This window comes from Leptopilina heterotoma, unplaced genomic scaffold (genome assembly GCF_015476425.1).
Source record: "Leptopilina heterotoma isolate Lh14 unplaced genomic scaffold, ASM1547642v1 Lhet_267, whole genome shotgun sequence".
NCBI lineage: Eukaryota > Metazoa > Arthropoda > Insecta > Hymenoptera > Figitidae > Leptopilina > Leptopilina heterotoma.
The window spans coordinates 342,936-366,688 of record NW_025110976.1 but is presented as its reverse complement, the minus strand read 5'-3'; the positions used below and the strand labels follow the sequence as shown (position 1 = coordinate 366,688).

General features: G+C 30.9%; 1 protein-coding gene across 1 annotated transcript; it reads right to left on the bottom strand.

Annotated features, from left to right (window-relative positions):
• Positions 1–335: 335 nt before the first annotated feature.
• LOC122503652 lies at positions 336–986 on the bottom strand. The gene has a single exon (XM_043614277.1). It carries the CDS (start codon positions 984–986, stop codon positions 336–338), a length of 651 nt encoding a protein of 216 aa, XP_043470212.1.
• Positions 987–23,753: the final 22,767 nt, after the last annotated feature.

Here is a 23,753-nt window from a genome sequence, read left to right as displayed (position 1 = left end):
AAGTTAAATTAACGTTAAAATAAGTTAGAATAAGTTAAATTAAAGTTAAAATAAGTTAAAATATAGTTAATAAGTTAAAATGTAGTTTAAAAAATTATAACAAGTTAATGTAACTAGATTAAGGTTTTTTAAATAAAGTAGACATATAATAAAATAAACATCTTTTATTCAAACAACCATTTCCTCCTCTTCTCTTTTTTTTACATTAGTTTATCCTCATCGTCATCGATTTCAAGAATTTTACAATGACCCCATGCGAGGGTGTCGGTGCTGTTTTCTAAAAGATACCTCTTATCGTCATAAGGACTTAAAACAATTTTCGTTTGTTTCAAAGTTTATACTTTGTGAAGATTCGACCTAATTGAATATTGCGTTCTAGATTGCATTTTAATATTTCGTAGACAATAAACATAATCATCAAAGTCGATATTTTTCTTAACAACTCCTGCTTTGACACCTTTAGCCTTTTTTATGATATCTTTCCCTTCTACACGGACGCTGTACATTTTTCTCCGCAAACCAACAAATTCTGTTACAATTTTTCCGCAACATTCTTCCTTCATGAGACCTAATATCTTTTTGTTGGCTTGCGGAATATTGTACACGTTATTAACCGGATAATCAGAAGTGTCGAATTTCATAATGTCTTGCTTCATATCAGCGTAAATGTCTGAGCACTTGATTTCATAAATCAGGCTATCGGTGTCGGTGTACAATAATTTCAAATTTTTTTCATCATACTTGTTCAACATATAATCATAATGGAAGTCGTAAATTAATGTTTTTGACACATTCAAAACAGTCAAGCCAACATACAGGGGTTTGTTCATCAAAACTTCCATTTTCCTAAGTTCCACAGCAACCAAATTTTCATTAAAAATGGCTCTGATGTGGAAATTAGATTTGGAAATTAAGGCTTCAGCTCCATATCTACCCTCCCACTTTGTCACGAGTTCAACATCTACATGTTTCCGCACGTTCTCCATTGTTTTTCCAAATACCGCGTTATTCATTAGTTTGAATAAGTTTTTCTCGAATTCATTACTGGCATTTGTTCTCCGCAAGGTATTAACCCATTAAGGACCAGACGGACGAAAAATTTCAACTGATTTTGAGGACCTCGTTTTTTATTAAAATGCATATAAAAAAATTGGCATATACTATTTTTAATGTAAAATTTACTCCTTTTTCAGATTCTGCAGTTAAAATTTGTTTATACCAGATTGTTAAAAAGTTATAAACAATTCAATTTTTTCCAAAAAAACACGATTTTTCGAGAAAAAAATTTCATTTCATACGTATTTTCACCTGAAAAAAGTAGGTGGACACTCTCAAAAGCTCAAAATATCGCGTCCATGGACCCACAGCTACAAAACCCTGAACCAACCAATTTTTTTTCAAAATGGCGGACGCTAATATGGCGGCTAAAACCAAAAAAATGACTCTCATATGAAACATAGTGCTTCAACTTTTTCAAGTCACTGAAAACGCCTGAAACTCGTTACTCGGGGGTTCTTGGGGTCGCTGATTACGAATATGATATCAGTTTTCAAAAATGCAAAATGGCGGATCCAATATGGCGGATCAGTTTTGAAAAAAAAATTTGGATTCCCCTGAAAATCTCTACTCAGGGGTTGTTAGGGTCGCTGATTACAAATATGATGTCAGTTTTCAAAAATTCAAAATGTCGGATCCAATATGGCGGATCAGTTTTGAAAAAAAAATTTGAATTCACCTGAAAATCTCTACTCGGAAGTTCTTAGGGTTGCTGATTACGAATAAGATGTCAGTTTTCAAAAATTCAAAATGTAGTATCCAATATGGCGGATAAGTTTTGTAAAAATTAATTTGATTCACCTGAAACTCTTCTCGGTGGTTTTTTGGGACCCCTTATTTTGAATATAATGTCAGTTTCCAAATCAGCGACCCCAAAAACTCTGAACTTGAATTTTAAAACTGCTACCTGAAAAAGGCATGAATTGAAGTCACAGGGAAAAGCCTTGTTTTTTCTCTCTGTGTAGGAATCGAGCCTTAAACCTCACAATGGGTGTGCGACATTCAGGGGCTTTACTGTGTGTTCTCTAAGCTGGAATAGGATATTATCTTTTATAAAAATTATCTTATGTAGCTCAGTACATCTATTTTAAAGAAAAATAGGTTTCATAATGATTTTTATTATCTTAATAACTACAAAACAAATTTCTTAGACTACTGAAATTACTTTCAACCGATAACTGGGCATCAGCCACATAGAAATTTTTTGCCGTCAACTTCATAAAGTTATCAAATACACAAAGACACTTAGGAGAAAAATGTCACTCACGGAACATACTGTTAAGTACAAAATGTACCTTCCAATAGCGATACATGTTAAATTTTTACTAATTTAAACAAAATATTAGAGGGTCAAACCATTTTATTTCAACTAAAGTGGTCGCCGACTAATTTTAAAAAATTGTAATATTCTACAGGAATGATACTCATGTTACTAAAATCACAAAATAAAAAGATTTTTTAAAAATAATTTTATATCTTTTGTAAAACATGAATTTTAAATATTAGAATTGCTGAAAACTGTCAATTTTCTGCCAGTATAAAATAATTCAAAAGAAATACATTTTAGTACAAAAATATAATAAAAATTATTGGCATTTGTTGAGAATGTCTAAATTTATTATTATAAATTGATATAAGCATTTAAAAATATAAAATAATAAATAAAATATCATTCCAAAGTTCATCATTAAATTAACCTATTTTTGGGATTTTTATTAACAAATAATGAGGAAATGGGATTATAAAATTAGGTAAAAACTTACGGAATATTAAGAATTTGTGATAAACTTTCAGTTTTGCATAAAAGTTTTCTTCCATTTTCTCGAAAAATAAAAAATATGTGTAAAATAAAATTGCTACTTTGCCCATTTTCACGATTTTCATGTGTGTTTAACTTCTCTGGAGAAAATCGGAAAAATATGGGATTTTCATAATTAATTAAATTATCACTAATTAAACACACACTATGATTTTCACTTTGGTCCCGGGCCTAGTTTAAAAATTATAAATTTTTTAAAAATAGTATATTTTTAAGGGTTATCGAATGTAATTTTTATAAAGTTTGTAAGGGTGGAATTTGCAACATAGAACTTTACCAAAGGAAAATAAAACATCACAAATTTACATCACGACCCGTTACTCCGAAACTAACTTCACCACAACAAAATCTTCACAAATCTCATCGGGTAGTTCCTCTTCTCCAAGCTGCGATGTAAAAACAACTTTGACAATGGACCATTCCTTTTTACACAAATGACCGTTGAGACGCTACCAAATTATAACGACTTTGGCACTCTCAACCGTTTACAGCACAAACAAAAATAGAAATAAAACACTTAAACTCTCAATTAATAAAATAAAACTCATTTATTAATTAAAACCCAATAAACTATAAATTTAATAACAAAATATAAAATAAAATATTCTATTATTAAATTCGATAATTGACGCTAGTCAAAAATCACGTCGCGACTACTTGAACCTCTGCAAGTAAGTGACAAGCAAGTGTAAATCCTATCTCCTCATCACCGGTAGGCTTCCTCATCATATTTTGCTTCTTCCTTTTTCCTATGGAAAATTGGGAAAAACCCTTCTTTCTTATCCCCACTGTACAGCACCTAAAATGGTCTTGGAAAGGGTCATTGGTCATGTGACGGTCTCTGGCAATTAATCATGCGCGAAATCATTTAAATTCAGATTTCACGAATGACACAGGTCTCGGGTCGCTGAACCAAGGACACACACAAGGGACTTGACAAGAAAACAAGACAAAACTATGATAAGAGAGAGAACGACGAACAACTTACTATAATGAAATTTACTTTTCCTACACACGACAGATTTGGAGAAATAAGTAACGATTCACCTCGTTACAAGTTGAAGTTAGATTAGCATTGACAATAAGAATAAAACAACTTCAACTTTATAAAAAATACATTCATCAACCCTCAAAAATATACTACTTTTAAAAAATTTATAATTTTTAAACTAGGCTCGGGAGCAAAGTGAAAATCATAGTGTGTGTTTAATTAGTGATAATTTATTTAATTATGAAAATCCCATATTTTTCCGATTTTCTCCAGAAAAGTTAAACACACTTGAAAATCGTGAAAATGGGCAAAGTAGCAATTTTATTTTACACATATTTTTTATTTTTCGAGAAAATGAAAGAAAACTTTTATGCAAAACTGAAAGTTTATCACAAATTCTTAATATTCCGTAAGTTTTTACCTAATTTTATAATCCCATTTCCTCATTATTTGTTAATAAAAATCCCAAAAATAGGTTAATTTAATGATGAACTTTGGAATAATATTTTATTTATTATTTTATATTTTTAAATGCTTATATCAATTTATAATAATAAATTTAGACATTCTCAACAAATGCCAATAATTTTTATTATATTTTTGTACTAAAATGTATTTCTTTTGAATTATTTTATACTGGCAGAAAATTGACAGTTTTCAGCAATTCTAATATTTAAAATTCATGTTTTACAAAAGATATAAAATTATTTTTAAAAAATCTTTTTATTTTGTGATTTTAGTAACATCAGTATCATTCCTGTAGAATATTACAATTTTTTAAAATTAGTCGGCGACCACTTTAGTTGAAATAAAATGGTTTGACTCTAGAGTAAAAAGCTATTATTTGAGTGACGCACACCCAGGGTGCGCTTTAAGGGTTAAATTTTTAAGAACTGACATCATATTCGTAATAACCGCCGTCAAAAAACCTCCGAGTAGAGAGTTTCAGGTGAATCCAATTTTTTTTTTCAAAACTGATACTCCATTTTGAATTTTTGAGAACTAACATCATATTTGTAATCAGCAACCCCAAGAACCCAGTTGAAATTTTCCGTCGAATAATTTTTTTTTACAATACTGATCCGCCATATTGGATCAGCCATTTTGAATTGCGATCAAGGGTACTTGGTTCGCGCCCATTAGCCTGGGATTTTTCCGGCACGTGAGATAATCTGAGCGGGAGGTTTGACGTCGAAGTATAATGATGTGCACCGTCGATTATTGTCCGGTACACACCATTAGAATTCGACTGTCGATAAACCGGTTGTACTCGGAGAGGTTTTCTACAGTTTCCCTCTCCACTGGCGAGAAAACCCATTTAGACGGGTGGTCCAGGCAAATGCGAGTACTCCTAACCTCAAAGTCGTTCTGTAGAAACGCAAAATCAAGTTGGTATATAAGAGTGTGTGTTCTGACAGTTGGCCAAGCCTCAAGTCATTTAAGAAAAAAAAAAAAAAAAAAAAAAAATATTCGTAATCAGAGTCCCCAAGAACCCCCGAGTAGAGAGTTTCAGGTGAATCCAATTAATTTTTACAAAACTCGTCCGCCATATAGGATCAGCCATATTGAATTTTTGAAAACTGACATCATATTCGTAATCAGCGACCCAAAGAACCCCCGAGTTGAAATTTTCCGGCGAATAATTTTTTTACAATACTGATCCGCCATATTGGATCAGCCATTTTGAATTTTTGAAAACTGACATCATATTCGTAATCAGAGTCCCCAAGAACCCCCGAGTAAAGAGTTTCAGGTGAATCCAATTAATTTTTACAAAACTCGTCTGCCATATTGGATCAGCCATTTTTAATTTTTAAAAACTGACATCATATTCGTAATCAGAGTCCCCAAGAACCCCCGAGTAAAGAGTTTCAGGTGAATCCAATTAATTTTTACAAACCTCGTCTGCCATATTGGATCAGCCATTTTTAATTTTTGAAAACTGACATCAATAATACATAAAATAAAACAATTCAATATTGACATCAATTCAATATTGTACCAGTCGTCTAACGGGGTTGTTAAAAAAATTTCAGCCGTTTTCGCGATAAATGTCTTAAGATCAGACATTTCTTGTTTACTATCAATCGAATCTTTTACAAATTTTCCCCCCCAAACGATATACACTTTCAACGGGCCATAACGGTTTAAAGCTTTTTGAATATTAATTTTAAACAAAGCAAAGGCATCATCAAGAAACTTATTAATGTCCTTGTAATCTTAATTTATAATAGCACTAGTTTGCAACCGTTCATCAAATGCTGCTTCAATATCAACCCATTTCATTCTATCATTCGATACTTGCACACCCGCACTGTGTTTCTATGACAAATCAAAATGGCAACGCAAGTATTCTAATTTTTGACTTAAATTTTGGCACCTAGATCTTTGGGATGAAGAGAAATCAGAGTTATGTAAAAATTTCCTGAAAATGTTCATATATCTTTGACATTTGTTTTGCCATTCACAGGCAGCAATCAATTTTTCATCTTCAGTCATTGACATTACATTGATGAGTTTACATTCCGCGCATTTAATAAAATTGTCAGACTCCTGACAAACTTCGTTAAACTCATCGATGAGGATTCGTTGTCGAGACTTTTTTGGTGGTCTGCACTTTGGCATCTTAAATGCTAAATTTAAAAAAAAACCTAAAAATAAACTGATAAAAGAACACTTAAGACTAAGAAAAAAATTAAACAAACAAATTCTAAGTTAAAAGCTCTGAAAATCCTGAAAATCGCGAATATCCTGAAAGTTCTAATGCTACTACGCTGCTGCACCTAACAAGATGCAACTGATGCTTGTGGCTCGCGCTCTGTAACTTATACCCCAGTCCCCACCAATACGCCGCGCCCCATTACTCGAGCGTCGCGCGCATCACCCCACTGCCGTGCGCCCCACTACTCCAGAGTCGCGCGCATCTCCCTACCACACTCCACAGACCACTACGATGAGACCCGCTACTGCTCAGTCGCACTCGCGACTCCACTCCTACCGCATGCCTAATGGAGTGAGCGCCGCGCCGATTATAGGGTAACTTTAGGTAAGTAAGGTAAGTATAGTAGGACACCAAGAGTATTAGCCGATAATCGAAAGTGGCGCCATCTTTCGAAGGCAACCTCTAATTAAACTCGGTCAGTAATTTTAGCGGGAAATTTAAAAATACCAAGGGATTTAAAATTGGGAAATAAAAATTTAAATATCCCACCAAGGGGGTTTAAATTGAACAAAAAATAAAATGGCGCCATCTAGCGGTGGCAGCCGGTACTAAAAACTCGGTCGGTAAGGTAGAGCATCCCCTCTAAGCCACTTGGAAGTGAGGTATTAAGAAATCTACCTTACCGACCGTCGGTAAGTGGTCCAGGATCCCCATAGCTCTACTACTATATAAAAAATGAGGATCAAATCCATCTGTGATTTGATACTTTCAAGAAAACTGTGTGTTTTAAAAATTTCTGCATATCATAACTGGGAGGTCCCCTAAAACATAAAATTTCTGTTTAAAGCGATAGGAAAAACACCGTTTCAAGTCCGTGTACGCCGTAACTCAAAATCTACTGCACCAATCGCTCTGAAATTTGGTACAGTATTTTTGGGATCATTCACAATTACATAATTAATTATTAATTACATTATTAGAAGAAATGTGTCGTTTATATGCACTAGAGCTTCAGACGGCCTTCGGCCGTCTTCGTTGCTTCTATTCCTTCTTCATTTTTGTTCAATTTTTAAAAGTTCTAATGTTCAGTTTTTTAATTTAATAATTTTTTATATAAAACCAGAGCCCTCGTCGACCGCTTGGCGGTCGACTTTGTTGCTGCTTTATTCTTAATTCTATTTTAATTTTTAATTAAATTCTAATTTATATTTTTAATTATTATATTTTTATTATTTGATATCCTTCTTTTTTTTATTTATGATTTCATTTTATTTATAAATAAAATCATTTTAGGGGCCGTACACATAATACGTCACGCGGCTAGGGGGAGGGAGGGGGTCTGAGAATTGTGACTAAGTGTGACATGGGGGAGGGGGGGGGTGAACTCATGTGTTACGTCACAATCTTTTAAATTCAAAGATTATAAGAAATTATATGTGACAATGGCACTTTTTCTAAATAAAACAAGTTAAAAATGCTCTAAACTATTTAATATCTATTATATGTACCTGTTTAACATCTATTGGTATATTATTTATAATATGATAAGTAATATATTCTCTTAATTTGAATCAGTTAAAAATCATGGTTTAAACTGGCAATCAGCAGTGACTGTCTTTTTGTATCTGAATCAGTTAAAAATAACTGAAAAATTATCCACAAAACACCGAAACTTTTCTAAATATATGTATATTAAAGATTTGCTTGCATACTTCGAAAAGTTTACTAGCAATTAGTTTATTTAAAATTGTGTAAAGATTTAAATTTCTCACTATAATAAATGTTTATCGTCAAATTTTCTTAAAAATATAGCTTGAAACTTTCCTGAACATTTAATTACACTTTTGACTATACTTTCGTAAAAATTTTGCTGAAAATTTAAGTTAAATTTTCAGGAAAGTTTCGCGCTAAACATTTATTGGAGTGGGATATTTAAATCTTTATACAATTTTCACTAAACATTGCATTTAAATATTTCGAAGCTTGCCTTCAATAAATTGTTAGGAAAGTTTCGGTGCTATGTAGGTAGTTAAACGTGACTAATAATTGAATCAATCCAAAAAAATTTTATTGAAACATCAGTTATTTTTAACTAATTGTCAGAAAAAAATATTACTATTTGAATTAGTGACTGATTTCTTGCTTCTAAATCAGTTATTTCTAACTGATTCAATAATTTAGAGTGTTGTATATAATATATAATGTCCAATGTATAAAATTTACAGTGAAATTTACGTGTGTGACGTGACGTAGGGGGAGGGAGGGGTTCAAGGTTTGTGACGAAGTGTGACATAGGGGGAGGGAGGGGTCAAAAATGGTCAAAAATCGCGTGACGTATTATGTGTACGGCCCCTTATTTATAATTTTTTTTGAGATAAACAAGACAAACCCAAGACAGCTCCATGCTCCATCTATTTCTTTTTTTTTTTTCTGCTTTGCATTTTTTTAGAAAGGATTCTCTATGCTTATTTCTTGCTTCGATACTTTTCGAGTTCGACTTTTTTCAATTCGAGCTTTTTCTGCTTTGCATTTTTTTAGAAAGGACTCTTTATAGGTTGACGGTTGACCATGTTAAATAACAAACTTTTAACTTAAATATCTTGTTTTAGAAACGGTCAATTTTTTTTAAATTTTGCAAATGCGTAGATCTTGTTATTAACTATTCAGATTTTAAATTTCATGGAATTCTATAGAAAATTAAGATCGCGAGCGTACCTTAAGCTGTTATAGAAAGGTCAAACATCTTCGAGAACACTTGTTGCACATGTTATACAATTAGTAAATTGAAGTAGGGTTTGACATTGAAAAAGCTCACATAAGAATGTGAAAAGATAATATTTTCTGTTAAGGGCATTTGAACCATTATGACTTCACAGTTTTACAACACTAATCTTCCCCGTATCTGGTTAATGGAGTTCTGAATAATTTTTTATGAAACTTGTTGGAAAATGTTTATAATAATATAGATTACGTCTGTTATGTACAGGTTGATTCAAATTTTAGGTTTAAAAGGAATTTGAAACAAATTTTTACCGGTTAGTGACAGGTTTTCCAGTGTTTACACAAAGCTGAACAGCTGTTTAAAAAACATTTTCCACATAAAATTTCGATCAATCTGCACATAACAAACGTAAGCTATATTATTATAGATATTTTCCAATAACTTTCATTAAACATTATTCAAAACTGCATTAACTAAATACGGGAAAGCTTTTGTGTTGTAAAACTTAAAAAGTGAGAGGTTAAAATTTGTTCAAAAATCCTTTTAAACCTAAAATTTCAATCAACTTGCACATGACAGACGTAATCTATATTATTATAAATAATTACCAGCAACTTGCAATAAAAATTATTTAAAGGAATTTTAAAGTAACCTGATACGAGAAGGATTTGTGTTGTAAAACTGTGACGTACGCCATGTTTTCCCCATGTTACACTTAGTGAACTTAGTGACATTCATCTCTAAAACCCCAAATAATAGTTTTCGACGCTAAATTCAGGGACATAAAATGGGGTTCAACAATTTGGAAATTCATTGAGCAAAACTTCCAATTAGTTACTGAAATTAAGAAAGCCGTATGTAATTTTAAAAGTAGGTCGAAATAAATGCAATTAAATAAAAGCATTAAATGAAACTCAATTTTAGTTAAATTTTTATTCGGTGTTTAGATTTTTGCCAAATTGGAAAGATGTTTACGGAAGACGGAAATAAGCCTTTATTCACAAAAGATAATGAGATAATATTAATTCGAGAACTGTCACTGCGTGCTTAGTAATCGAGGAATAAAGTTATCCAGAAGCAGAGAGAATGGCCATAATCTCGGTTACTCGTAAGCCCTATACGTTTAATTTTTTTGCGTCCACACGCATGCGTCTACCTTGGCTTGGCTAATCACGATTGTAAACGACTACATTACGTAAGCAACGTGATTTATAAATATCGTATTTGGTGCAAGGTGGCGAGATAATCTGACCGCGGTTTCACGACTGTAACGAGGCTCCATTTAGCATCGCCGCTTTTTTTCGTTATTTGCAAATCACGTCGATCTTTACCATTAAACCACAACTTTCAGAAACACCATATACAGAGAAACAAATATCCCACCAGTTGCAGAGAACGTTCCATTGCACTCTCTTATATGCATGCGCTCGCAGAGAATTGCATTCAAAATATCTCTTTCATCCGGAAATGCATTCCAGACTGAATAATAAACCAATGAAAATCAATAAAACAAACTGCTTCATGTTGATCCAAACAATGTCACTGTCTGACGAAATTGAGTAAAACAAAAATTTGTTAAATAACCTCATTTCCTGTAATTAAAGAATAGGGGTGAAAATTATTCTAATCAACTTTTTTGTTAACCAAGAATATTCCGTCAGCAAGTGATATTATAATCAGTATGTGCTTGGAATTGCTGTAGTGAAAACTTTAGGCTTGTCACTTGTCAATGCGACCCCGAAAAGCATCGAGTCGTGCATATTATTCTTTTGAAACAAATGAGGACTCAAACTTTTTCGAATGGCGCCGACTGCCTATTGTTGCACGAGAGATACTTTTTCGGTTACGATATGCCTACCTTGTACGTGCTCGGTATGCACAAGACTGACATACATATAATATGGTGTATATAAAAATAAATATTTCTGACGTCTACGTCCGACCTGGTCGGCTTCACTCATTTCATGCTCTCGTCATATTCGGATATATTTTGCATATATAGGAATGCGTTGGGCCAATATGACGTTGACTAACTTAGCACAAAAATTGAAATTCACTTATATTTTCGAAGCGAGAATATACGAGCAATCGCGAGTGAAATATTAACATGAGTCGCTGAAGGATTTATTGCTTTCTTAAAAATTACTGCTCCCATGTGCCACTTAACTTCAAAAGAAAGTATAACTATGCAGGATGAGTGATTATTTCAGTAATTAGAACTAGAAAATTATATTTCACGTGGAAATTGATGTTGAATTTTTATTGCTTAAGTAGAGCACTGAAGAGTAAATCTGTAAATATGTCTAAAAATCAACATTTTTGTATTTTTGTGTAATGCTCTAATAGAGTTGTACCTCTCTTCTTTAATATTCGCAAACTAGAACCAGAGAAATATTTCATTTAAACCAAATATAATTTATTAGGTACAAATAAATAATTTAGTACGTTCTGAGTGAAATACATTCTTTTCTGGGTGTACTTGTCAATATTTACATACTAAAGTGTAAATTACCTGCTGTTATAAAGAACTATGAGTACATCAGTGGACAATGATTTGGTGTAACGTAATATGTATTTTCGCACGTTACTCAAATTAAGTTATATTTACACTGTTTTTAAAGATGGTATTTCTTAAGATTTTTAATAAATTTGAATAGGTTTTTAGTGATTTTTTAATCTCGTTAAGTGGTATTAATAGAATAAATGATCATGCGGGAAGGTGAAAACTTAATAAAATCCAAATATGTTACGCTCGAAGAGTTCTGATCAGAGTTTTGTAAGCACCATTTAATATTTTCATACATACCTAAAAACTAAAGAAATAGAAGATTTTGAAAAATAAGAAAAAATTAGTTTTTAAATGTCTTTTAATGAGTTCTGTAAATCCCCCATCGAGATGTGATGCTTACAGAACTCTTAGCAGAACTCATTAAACTCACAATTGAAGGGCTGGCTGCAATAAGGGGACGAACGCGTGGTTGAAAAGGATAATACCAGTCAGCTAGCAGTGAGCGGCTCAAGGCTTGTCACTGCTACCCGACTGGCAGTATCCCTTCCAAGTCTCGCGTTCGTCTCCTTATTGCAGCCAGCCCTTCAATTTATCAAAAAAAATTTTTTATTCTGCAACAGGGTTGTTACAAAAATTTAATTTTGTTTTTTCCTGACTTTTCCCTGATTTCCAGACAAAATTTTGACTTTTTTCCTGACCCTGAAGAATATTCTGATTCACTCCACAAGTTATTAAATTAGATACTCAAAAAAAATGTTTTATTACATTTATTTACTAATTTCTTTAATTGTAAAATTATTCGATTTCATCAATAACTTTTTTTTAAATAAATATTTAATCATTAAAATTTTTCTATAGGCATTAAGATTTTCAAATTCAAACCTTTTGAAATTCAATAACTTATGAGAATATTATTATAAAACATGAAGAAATGGATCGGTTTCTTCATGTTTCATAATAAATTTAAGATGACAGTGTGATAAAATCATTATTTTATATCATAATAATTTGAACCCTTTTCAAAATTCAATTATTTCTAAAAAAAATCACGCTATATACCTAATGCTTTTAATATTCAATTATAATTTAAAATTTTAAGTGAAATTCATTTTTTAATCAATTTTTATTAGTAAATTTTTCGAGAATTCAATTATTTAAATAGAAAAATACAAATACAAAGCAACGAATTTTATGAAAAGAATTTTAAAGAATTTAAAGAATTGAATTCCTGTGAAAAAATTTAATTTGTGAAAATAATTCAATTTCGGAGAAAAATATTATTTATGAAAATAATTAATTTCTTGTGAAGAGTTTTATCCAAATTATTCTAAATAATTGAATTTCTCAGAATTTTTTAAAATTTTTTGAAAATAATAAAATTTTATCGAGAAATGTTATTAAAAAATTGAATTGCTTCGAAGAATTTAATTTTACGAAAATATTTGAATTGTTTCGAAGATTTTTACAAACATTTTTGACAATAATTGTAATTCCTAGGAAGAAAGTTATATTTTACGAAAATAATTATTGTATTTCTATTATGATCAATTTTATTATATAATTTTTCAAATTTATAAAGCATTTTATCAACATTTTTTAAAATAATTAAATTCTTGAGAAAAATTTTATTAAAATTTTGTTTACATAATTGAATTCTTTAGGAAGATTTTATTAAAAATAATTGTAATGAGGAAAATTTTTGAAAATAATTGAAATTTTGACAGGAATTATATTAAATTTTTTGAAAGTAATTGAATTCCTTTGAGAATTAAGTTATTTAAAAAGAAATTATTGTCAGAAATAGAAAAAATTGAAGGTTTTGTATTAGAGTTTATGAGTAGAGACACTATTTTTTGTCAATGAAAATTTTGAAATTATGCAATGAAAAACCTAAATATTATGCAAAAATTTTGCGATGGAAATAAAATTATGCAATGACACGCATGGTTAGGTTTTATTTGTATATAATAATTTTTAAATGGTTTTAATATAGTTAATAAATAATTTTTTAACCTAAAAACAATTAAATGAACAATAATAAAAGTTTAATTTTAGCATCAATCGTGCATTTTGGAAAATGTTACATTCTTAGTTAAGAAAATTTCATTTGGAACAGCGATAAGTTTCTCTAGAATAGCGAAAGTTTTAACTGAAATTAATAAAAAAATTCACTAATATAATGAAAATTGTAGTTGCTCCAAGTAAATTTGGCCGATTTTAAAACGAAACAAAATTTAAAACTTAAATATTTAGTGTTAGTAAAAAAATTACTAAAAAAACGAAATATTTCAATATTTAATATTCATGAAAGTTACACTGAGAAAACTGGAGTATTGGACTAAACATCTGGAGGGACAAATCGTTCATATTTGAGAGTTAGCTATTGGATAACAATCTAAATGTTCAAATACACCAACAGATATTCGTGCCATTTCTCTTAGAGGGAAAATGAGTTTATAACAGAGGGACAAATTAACCATCTTGAGAAATCCCTTCCTTATCCGGCGCGAAATGAATAAATATGGTAACCTAACCCCTAAATTAAATACATAAAATGTCAGAAAAATAATTTCGCGCGCATCAGATCGTACACATTTTCTGCGCAACTTTTAACCCGTTGACTGTCGCTGACGCATATATGCGCAAAACAAAACTGGCCAAAAGTGTTTCATGACGCATATATGCGCAACTTAAAAAAAGTGATTAAAAACTTCTTAAATGTTCCTGAAACCGGTTACTCGGGGGTTTTCGAGGTCGCTGATTACGAATAAGACGTTCGTTTTCCAAAATTCAAAATGGCGGATCCAATATGGCGGACAACAAAATAAAAAATTGATCAGATTGACTTGAAACGTAGTACTCGTGGGTTTTTAGGGTAGCTGATTACGAATCTAACATTAGTTTTCCAAAATTCAAAATGGCGGACGACAAAATAAAAAATTAATTATAGTGGCTTGAAACTGAATACTCGGGGGTTATTAGGGTCGCTGATTACGAATCTGTCATTATTTTTCTAGGGTATTTATCGAAATTCGATTTCACCAAAAATTATCATACTGATGTCACATTAACCAGTTTCAAACAAATTCAATAAATTTTTAAAAAATTTCCGCCATATTGAACCAGATATTTTGAATTTTGAAAAACTGATTTCAGATTCGTAATCAGCGACCCTAAAAACCCCCGAATATTCAGTTTCAAGCTATTATAAATAATTTTTTATTTTGTCGTCCGCCATATTGGATCCGCCATTTTGAATTTTAGAAAACTAATGTTAGATTCGTAATCAGCGACCCTTAAAACCCCCGAGTAACAAGTTTCAAGCAAATTCGACGAATTTTGAAAAAATTTTCGCCATCTTGGATCCGCCATTTTGAATTTCTAAAAACTGATGTCAGATTCGTGATCAGCGACCCCAGAAACCTTAGGGTACCAAGTTTCATAAAAATCCATTAAAATTTTTTTCAACACACTTTTGGCCCAAACAGTGGAAATCTCGTTGACAGCCAAGGGGTTAACCCTCAGATACAATGGGAGAGAATATACAAGTAGATTTCCATTACCAATTCAAAATTTATTTTAGAAGGACTATTCAACTCTCTTTATAAGCAAAGGAAACATACACTTTTTGAACCTCTGAATTTGACTCTCCAGTTTTCTCAGTGTAGATTCACTTTTCCACTTTATTTTCTATTGAAGTATTTTGTTTTTTGCTGCGATTTTTTAATTGAAACTAAATAATTGAGTTTCTTAGACACTTGTTTTCGATCTGCACTGAAATAAATTTAATTCTTTTAGTTTAGTTTTGCGTCACGAAACTAAATTCAATTTATTAATTTAGTTTCGAGTCGACACGAAACTAAATTCAGTATGTTAATTTAGTTTCGAGTCGACACAAAACTAAACTCAGTTTGTTAATTTAGTTTTGTATCAACCTCGAAACTAAAACGAAACTAAACTTTCGTAACGGTCCCTGATTATTATATTAAAAACTTTTAATCTTTTTAAAATGTAAAATTTTCTTTATAGAAACAAGTAAAATAACGAGATCAGTCTAGGGAAATTGGTTTAAATCGTCTCAAAAATATAAACTTATCATAGTCTCTGCATTGACCGGGAAGTAACAACGTTTAAAAATTTATTAAAATCATAAAGAAGATACTTTATAGTATTTTTATACAACAAATTCACAATTATGCGATAATTATGCAAATAGTGTTAAATTATGCAATGAAAAAACATTATGCACTGAAAGTATAATTATGCGATTGGATGCGATCACAAATCACATTTATTTTGTATGAATTCTTAATAATTCACAAAATACAGAAGTTATGCTCAGTTTGAGAACATTATGCGATTATGCGACTTGCATAAAGTACGGGTCTCTATTTATGAGGCAAACAAAAAAGACATAAAAATTCAGAATTTTCTTACAAATTCTAAAATTTAAATTTTTTCCAGTAGGGTAGGGTGAGGCATTACTATTCCTGTTTGGATTTTTGAGTCTAAAAAATGTATTAAAAAAAAATTTTTTTAATGCTTAAGACCGTTTGTGAACTTGACTTCTTAGCTACAATTTTGCCATGTATAATGTATTATTTTGCTGTAATTCGATTCTGTTCCGAACTACAGCGATTTTACGAAACCCTTTTTTTATGTCGAAAAAAATGAGGGACGAAACTATTCCAGCAGCTATTAATGATATAATACTAAAAAAATACAAAAATTAATTTGTTAATTGGGAGTTTTTCTCTTCCAATTTCTTACCATTCTAACCTAAAAACAAGCACACACAAAAAAATACACTGTTTCGTAGTTTTCGCTGTCATCAGTGGTCGAATAGTTTCGCCCCAACCGCGCATTTTTTGAAAAAACACTTGTAAAGTTTTTAAGCAATAGAATATCAAAAATCCATTATGATATTCGTGTTCAGCACTAAATTTGACTTTAGAAATAATTTTTCCGACCGTTTATCACTATTTACAATGGCAGACTAAATAGGTAAAATCAAGTAAGCGAGTATATCAAAATCACATTTGAGTACCTAACTCCTATGATAGGTGGCGCCAGAAGCTCAAATGTGGCGTGCAATGTTCATTTCACATGACAAGTATATACAGTGTAAAAGGGACTTCAATCGGATGAATAGTTGGCTCTCCAGGACTATGGAATAGTTTCGCCCCGCGAATAGTAATGCCCCACCCTATCCTACTTTTAATAAAAATCCCTGACTTTTCCCTGATTTCCCTGACTTTCTTGACCTGTGGTAACCCTGTTCAAACTCTTGTAGTTTTGTAGTTTTTAGGTTTGGATGAAAATGTTATTAGGGTTTTTTTATGGAAAGCAATAAATGTAAATATATGGCTTATAGAACTCTGATGAAAATTCATCTAATGTAACATATATTTGACATATTTATACTCATATTGTAAGAAAAGTAATAAATAATTTCAATCCCCAGATATCATACAAATTTATATATATAAAAGAATAATTTTTTTTAATTAGGCCGCATCGACATTATTAAAGAAAACCAGCTCAATTCATTGAAAATTTAAGAAAAAAATAAATATATTCTATCTGGTTCATGTTTATATTGAGTTTTAATTGATGAAGGAAATTATATCATTTATCACCTGGAAGAATCCTGAAATTTTTCAAGGAAAATTGAAATAATTGTAGATTTGATGTTATAAGATTGCCGCTTTTTCTGTTCAATATATGCATAATGTGGAGAAATTGACAGCTCAGTGTAGATAATGGAGCAAATAATACCAGAATGGTATATTTAAGAGTCTCGATTTCCCATGTGTCTCAGAAGCGCGGTTCTCTATTGTCAAAACAATTGCTACATAATGATTTATGAAAATGTTTAAGAAATCGTCAGTGAAGTTAGTGGCGTAACGGTACATAGCGCGAGTTGTCACCAAGCGGCACGAAAGACTCGCGCTACCTTGAGAACTGTCATTCCAGTGAATGGATCTTACGTCGAGTTGGTTCACGATGCATCTACAAGAGCAGGCACGTATCGATCGGCACAGTGATTAATCGAACGTACTTCACCAATCGGTGAAGGGAGGAGGAACTGGGCGAGAAGGAAGCAATAAGACCTCTCTATTTCAACGAAGTAGAGCTTCGCTTTTTCATCGTCTACTTCGCTATTTGCCATAGAAGCCTTGTGCACCAGCAAACTGCACCTTTATAAGGACTTGATTGAAAACGAGCTACACATCGCCACCTACCCCAACCTCTATTTCGCATCCAATAAGTGTTCCCTGTCTAATGATATTCCCCCTTTCGATCCCTTTAGATCCCTTTAGATCCTTTAGTCAAGATAACTTTACTTGTTTTCCCTCTTTTTTCAGAATTACCTTCATTATTTATTTCAATCAGTCTCAGGTTTATGGAAAAATAAGTCGTGAAATATGTACGAAGGAAATTGATAATGGAGTTTCGTGGCGGATACACTTTTTGTTGCATGTTTTGCCTGTTGAGGAGAAGATCGAATCACTTCAAAGTCAACAGCAGGCTGTTGCAAAAGGAATAAAAGTATGCTTAGGATCACTTTCTTATCTTTTGGTTTTAGTAACGAAATACAAAAAAAGAGAAAGGAAGGGAAGAGAAGAGAAGACTTTCTTGAGATTTCTCGAGTGGCTAGTCAGTTGACAATTAATTGCCCTTGGCGTCGCAACTGTGCAGTCGCAGCTTTTTAAGACATCTTGAGTGGCTGCTCGAAAATTGATAGCTCTTGGCGTCGCAACATTGTTATACTTTTTGATCTCCTCGCTGAAATATTTCTCGCTGGTATAAGATATGCGAACTCGTTTCTTTTAGGCCTCTGCTCCCTGCATGTCTTAGGAAAGAACGAAACGTCGAGTGACAAGGGCTTTCTCACATGTTTGCCAGACTGTCTGTTCTGGCACGTCGTAAAGGAGAAATGAACAGACTAACAAATGCTCGATGATTATTAACGAATCCGCAGAGTCGAATCATTAATTTTAAGAAATGATAGTCCACTCTTCATGTCTTTCGAAACTGGTTCTAGAGACATATCTTCACCCACCAATCACTTGAGTGTTCTTCGCTGAGGTTTGTTCCGTTCTGTAGAAAATAAGAATTTCTTTTGTCGAGGGATTGTAAATCAGTCTTGTCAGGATGCAAATGAAGAGAGTTGAAAAATAGGAACTGATAATATGGAACATAATAAGGGGAAACCGATTTGTGTAGAAGCTTCACGTTGATAGTAGTTACCTGTTACAGTGTCGACACAAAGAATCGACGGAAGCAATCGCTAGAAGGTTAGGTTCTTCTGAGAAAGCTGGAGGGTACATCAATGACTGATCTCGACGAGTTTACATTTACGGAGTTTCGCCTATCGAGAATTCTGCGTTCTCAGTAATGCGATTTCCGCGTACTACCTGCACCTTGAACCTGTTTCTACATATTTATACCACCAAGTACCTTGTGCTGTAAGTACTTTTGTGTGCCACAAACTACAAGAAAGTATATATCGTTCACCACAAGTCAAACATTTGTAATTGTTTGGTTCAGTTTAGAAGTCAAATAATGTTTATTCATTTTCTATCTATTTTCAACTAAAACTTTTCATTTTGTCAATTTACAGGCATCACAGTTGGTCCCCTTTTGTCCCCTGATTTCAATTTTATCACCTTTTTCCCCTTTTTTGATGATTTGTCCCCTTTTTCACCTTCTTCTAATCAAAAATAACAAAAATAACATGGCGCGTAACACATTATAGCATCCAGCCCCTCAATTATGGAATTAGTTAAATTTTTTAATATGTATATTTAAATAATTATTAAAAATAATGAATGTATCGAGGAATTTTAGTTAAAACACTAAAAAAATTTAAATTTTGGAGAAGTTTCAAATGATTGCAAAAATTCAATTTGAGACGGAAAGTATTTTAGGGGTTAAGTAAAGTATAAAAAATAGCACAGCCACAAAAAAAAAACAGTTCTGATCTGGGGGCCTCACTATGTAGACTTTATGGTTTTTGGGTCGCTGAATCCGAATCCGAGGTCCATTTAACCCCATCAAATCAGGATTTTGACATAACCTCAAAAAACCAATATGGCGGACACATTTTTGAAAAGTTTATCGGATTCGCTTGAAATTCGTTACTCGGGGGTTTTTGGGGTCGCTGATTACGAATTTAAAGTCTGATTTCAAAAATTCAAAATGGCGGATCCACTATGGCGGACACGTTTTTGAAAAATTCATCGGATTCGCTTGAAATTCGTTACTCTGGGGTTTTTGGGGTCGCTGATTACGAATTTGAAGTCGGTTTTTTAAAATTCAAAATGGCGGATCCAATATAACAATAGTCGAACAAAGAGTGAGGCTATAGCCTTTTCCGATTTTTCGCAATGCGGCCATATCGATCAAAACTACCGCGCTAGGTTCGATTTTTAACGCAGGAGCGAATAATATTACTCTCCCAACCCCTTTTCTTAATTTTAGGATATTCGACTGACTTTTTGAGAAGGATCGTAACGTGAAAATAATTCTCCCGTCACAAATTATTTTCAAAAATAATAAAATTCTTCGCAGAAATTCAATATTCAAAAATTTAAAGTAATTCTCGTTATTAGCAAATTCTTCAAAATAATTCAATTATTTAAAAAAAAATTTATTAAAATTCTACACAAACGTTTAATTATTTTCATAAATAATAAAATAATTTCACAGGAATTCTATTATTTACAAATTTTTCATAAATTTCTTCGCAATAATTCCATTATTTTCATAAATATTCAAACTCATCGCAGAATTTCAATTATTTTTAGAACAATTTTAATCAAATACCTCGAAAAATATTATTTTTAAAAATTTTATTTAAATTCGTCGAAAGAATTTAATTATTTAAAGATTTCGTAAAATTGAATTGTAAACAAATACATTTGAAAATTCATTTCAAAATGAATTTCAGTTAAAATTTTACATAATAATTGAATATTAAAAGCATTATAGCTTGAATTTTTAAAATAATTGAATTTTGAATATTTTTGAAAATAATTACATTTTTTGAAGTGTTTACGTAAAATTGTATTATAAATAATTGAAATCCTGGGAAGAATTTTATTATTTAAGAAAATAATTGAATTCTTGTAAAGAATTTTTATTACATTTTTGTCTTGAAATCAGGGAAAAGTCAGGGAAAAAGAAAATTAAATTGTTGTGACAACTTCTATTAAAATCGAATCATTCTTAGAAAATGTTGTGGAAGATATATGATAAAAAATTTGCATTATATATGGGGCATTCCAGGCCAAATCGGAAATTATTTTGCTTTTGCATCTCAAATTTTTTTAAACATTCTTTTTCTTTTAGTACCCAGTAAACGAAAACTAATTGAAATGAATTAAAAAGAATTCACAAAGAGCTTTCGTGAATCCCGCTTTGTGACAAATACGAATTGGAGCCATGATGCAATTTTCCTGAATTCGTGAAACTGTATTGAACTTCCGAACCTTCTATCCGTACCAATTCACTGGACAAGTTTTGAGCCTTTAATTTTTTTCAATTCGTTAGCACGAATTCAATGCATTCCTTGGCCATTTCTTTCGAATGCGAATTCGTTTGGACAAATTGGTACATATTGAATTAAATTCAATTGAATATACAAAGAGCTTGAGTGAATCCCGCTTTGTGACAAATACGAATTGGAGCCTACCAAAAATGTTAATTCGTTTCAATTCATTTGAATTAGTTTTTTTTTACTGGGTACTCTTTGAAATTAGCTACCTTGATTTTTTTCAAATTTTTTCATAAAGCGGTTCAGAAGATACAGATTTTTGAAAAATGACGTTTTTTACGTAAATTTTTGTTTTAAATGCTTATAACTCGGTCAAAAATTGATCAAATTGGACGTTATTATAATGAAAAATTTTGTTTTCACGCGTAGTTTTTAATAAATATATTTTTAAAATAATTTACGATAAAATTTTAAAATTTTTTAAATAAAATTTCATTTTTAGCAGAATGTATGTATCAATCAATTTTTTTCAAAATTTTTTGTGAGAAACTAGCACTAAATTAATAATTTTTAAGCCTTGTCCAATCGTGGGCAAACGATGGGATCTATTTATTTAAAAATTTTTAATTTTCATATACACAGTGAAAACGGTAGGCCTAACTTGTCATTTGACCAAATCACAATTTTACACAGAAAGAAGGTTAAGTTTGGTGAGACTCAGTCTGAAAACACATTTGCTGTGAAAAATTTGTGTGATTTTGTCAAATGGCAAGTTAGTAAATGGCCACAACTGCGTATATAACAAGTTGTTCATTTTATGACCATTTAGCTTCCTCAATATATAAAAATTGCGGTTTTGCAAACTTTTTAAAAACTATGTACAAAAGGGTTCGTCCAGAAGATATATTAAAAATAAAATTATATAAATCATTTATAAGTTGTTGTATGAATATTTTGTGAAATTTACACTTTCATTTGCCAATTGCTTCTATTTTATGATAGAATAATCATTTTAAAATATTAATATTATTATTAAATTAATTATGAAAAAAATACAAAATTTGAATTTTTTGTGAAAAAGAAAAATATTTATTAGTTTTATAAATTTTGATAAAATATATACTTTGTATACATCAATCGATTCGTTTTCTTGTCTGGAATGTAATTTTGAGAATAATTAATGAAAATATTAACAAATAAAAAATTATTTCAAAAAATACAAAAAAAAATTTTTTCTAAATTTTAAAAAAATTGTATAAAAAAAAATTTTGTAGATATTTTTGAAAATCCTTGTGTCAGATTTTAGGTATTAATGACTGCAATAAACCTGCAAAATTTCAGGACAATCCATCAAAATTTGTCTGAGATAATTTGTAGACAATTTTTGTGACATACACACACACACACACATACACATATGTTCTAGATGAAAATGAGTCCATATAACCTTCTTTTGAAAAATTGAAAATCGTCACCAATGCAAAGCTTCCTTATGAGGAAGCAAAAATTAAAAATTTTTAAATAAATAGATCCCATCGTTTGCCCACGATCGGATAAGGCTTAAAAATTATTAATTTAGTGCTAGTTTCTCACAAAAAATTTTGAAAAAATTGATTGATACATACACATTGCTAAAAATGAAATTTTATTTAAAAAATTTTTAAAGGGTCAGTCCATTATATTTCACCTGAGGCCATTGCGGCCTATTTTTAAAAAAATCTCATAATTTGTAAAAATGATGTTTAATATCCATAGAATTCATTATTGAGAATTCTTTTATAAAATTTTTTGAATTAAACTTAGAATTTTTATTTTTAAGTTGAGTTGCACAGTAAAAAGGTTAGATTGACAGTTATGAAAATTTAATAAAAAAGCATGGAAATAATTTAGATAATACAAATTTCTTGATTGATATTTGTTAAAAATGAGCTAATTTACTTGTATAAATAGATTATTATGTAAACATACCTAAAATAATAGATAAAAATTGATTTCAAAATTTACCTATGAAATGTCAAAAGTCACTACATTTTATTTACACTTTTCTAAAAAGTTTATAAATATTAATAAATTTATTACTATTTAATGTAAAGTATTTTTAATGTACTTTCATAATATGTGCTAACTTTTTAATTTTATAATATAGAAATATAAAAAATTTTACGTTTAATATTGAGTGTTTCATGATTTTCAGTGATTTTAATCACTTATTTCTTCTCAGGTGCAAGACCAAAAAATCCCATTTTTGTCTTAATATTAAAGTTTGATCTTCTTTTCCATTCTATTAAATTTTGGTGATGGAGAACAAGCTACTTTGTAGTTTTATTCATGCTTAAAAAATCTGCTTCCAAAAGCGAGTTTGTTGGTTAAAATGCAAGTAGATTTTTGCAAAACTATTGAGATAGCCAACTTCAGTGTTATAAAATTACCTGCATTTTAACCAACAAACTCGCTTTTGGAAGCAGATTTTTTAAACATGAATAAAACTACAA

What these genes read in the sequence shown, in the direction of transcription:
- LOC122503652 (XM_043614277.1), bottom strand. Translation starts at nt 986, where the DNA reads ATGGAGAACGTGCGGAAACATGTAGATGTTGAACTCGTGACAAAGTGG.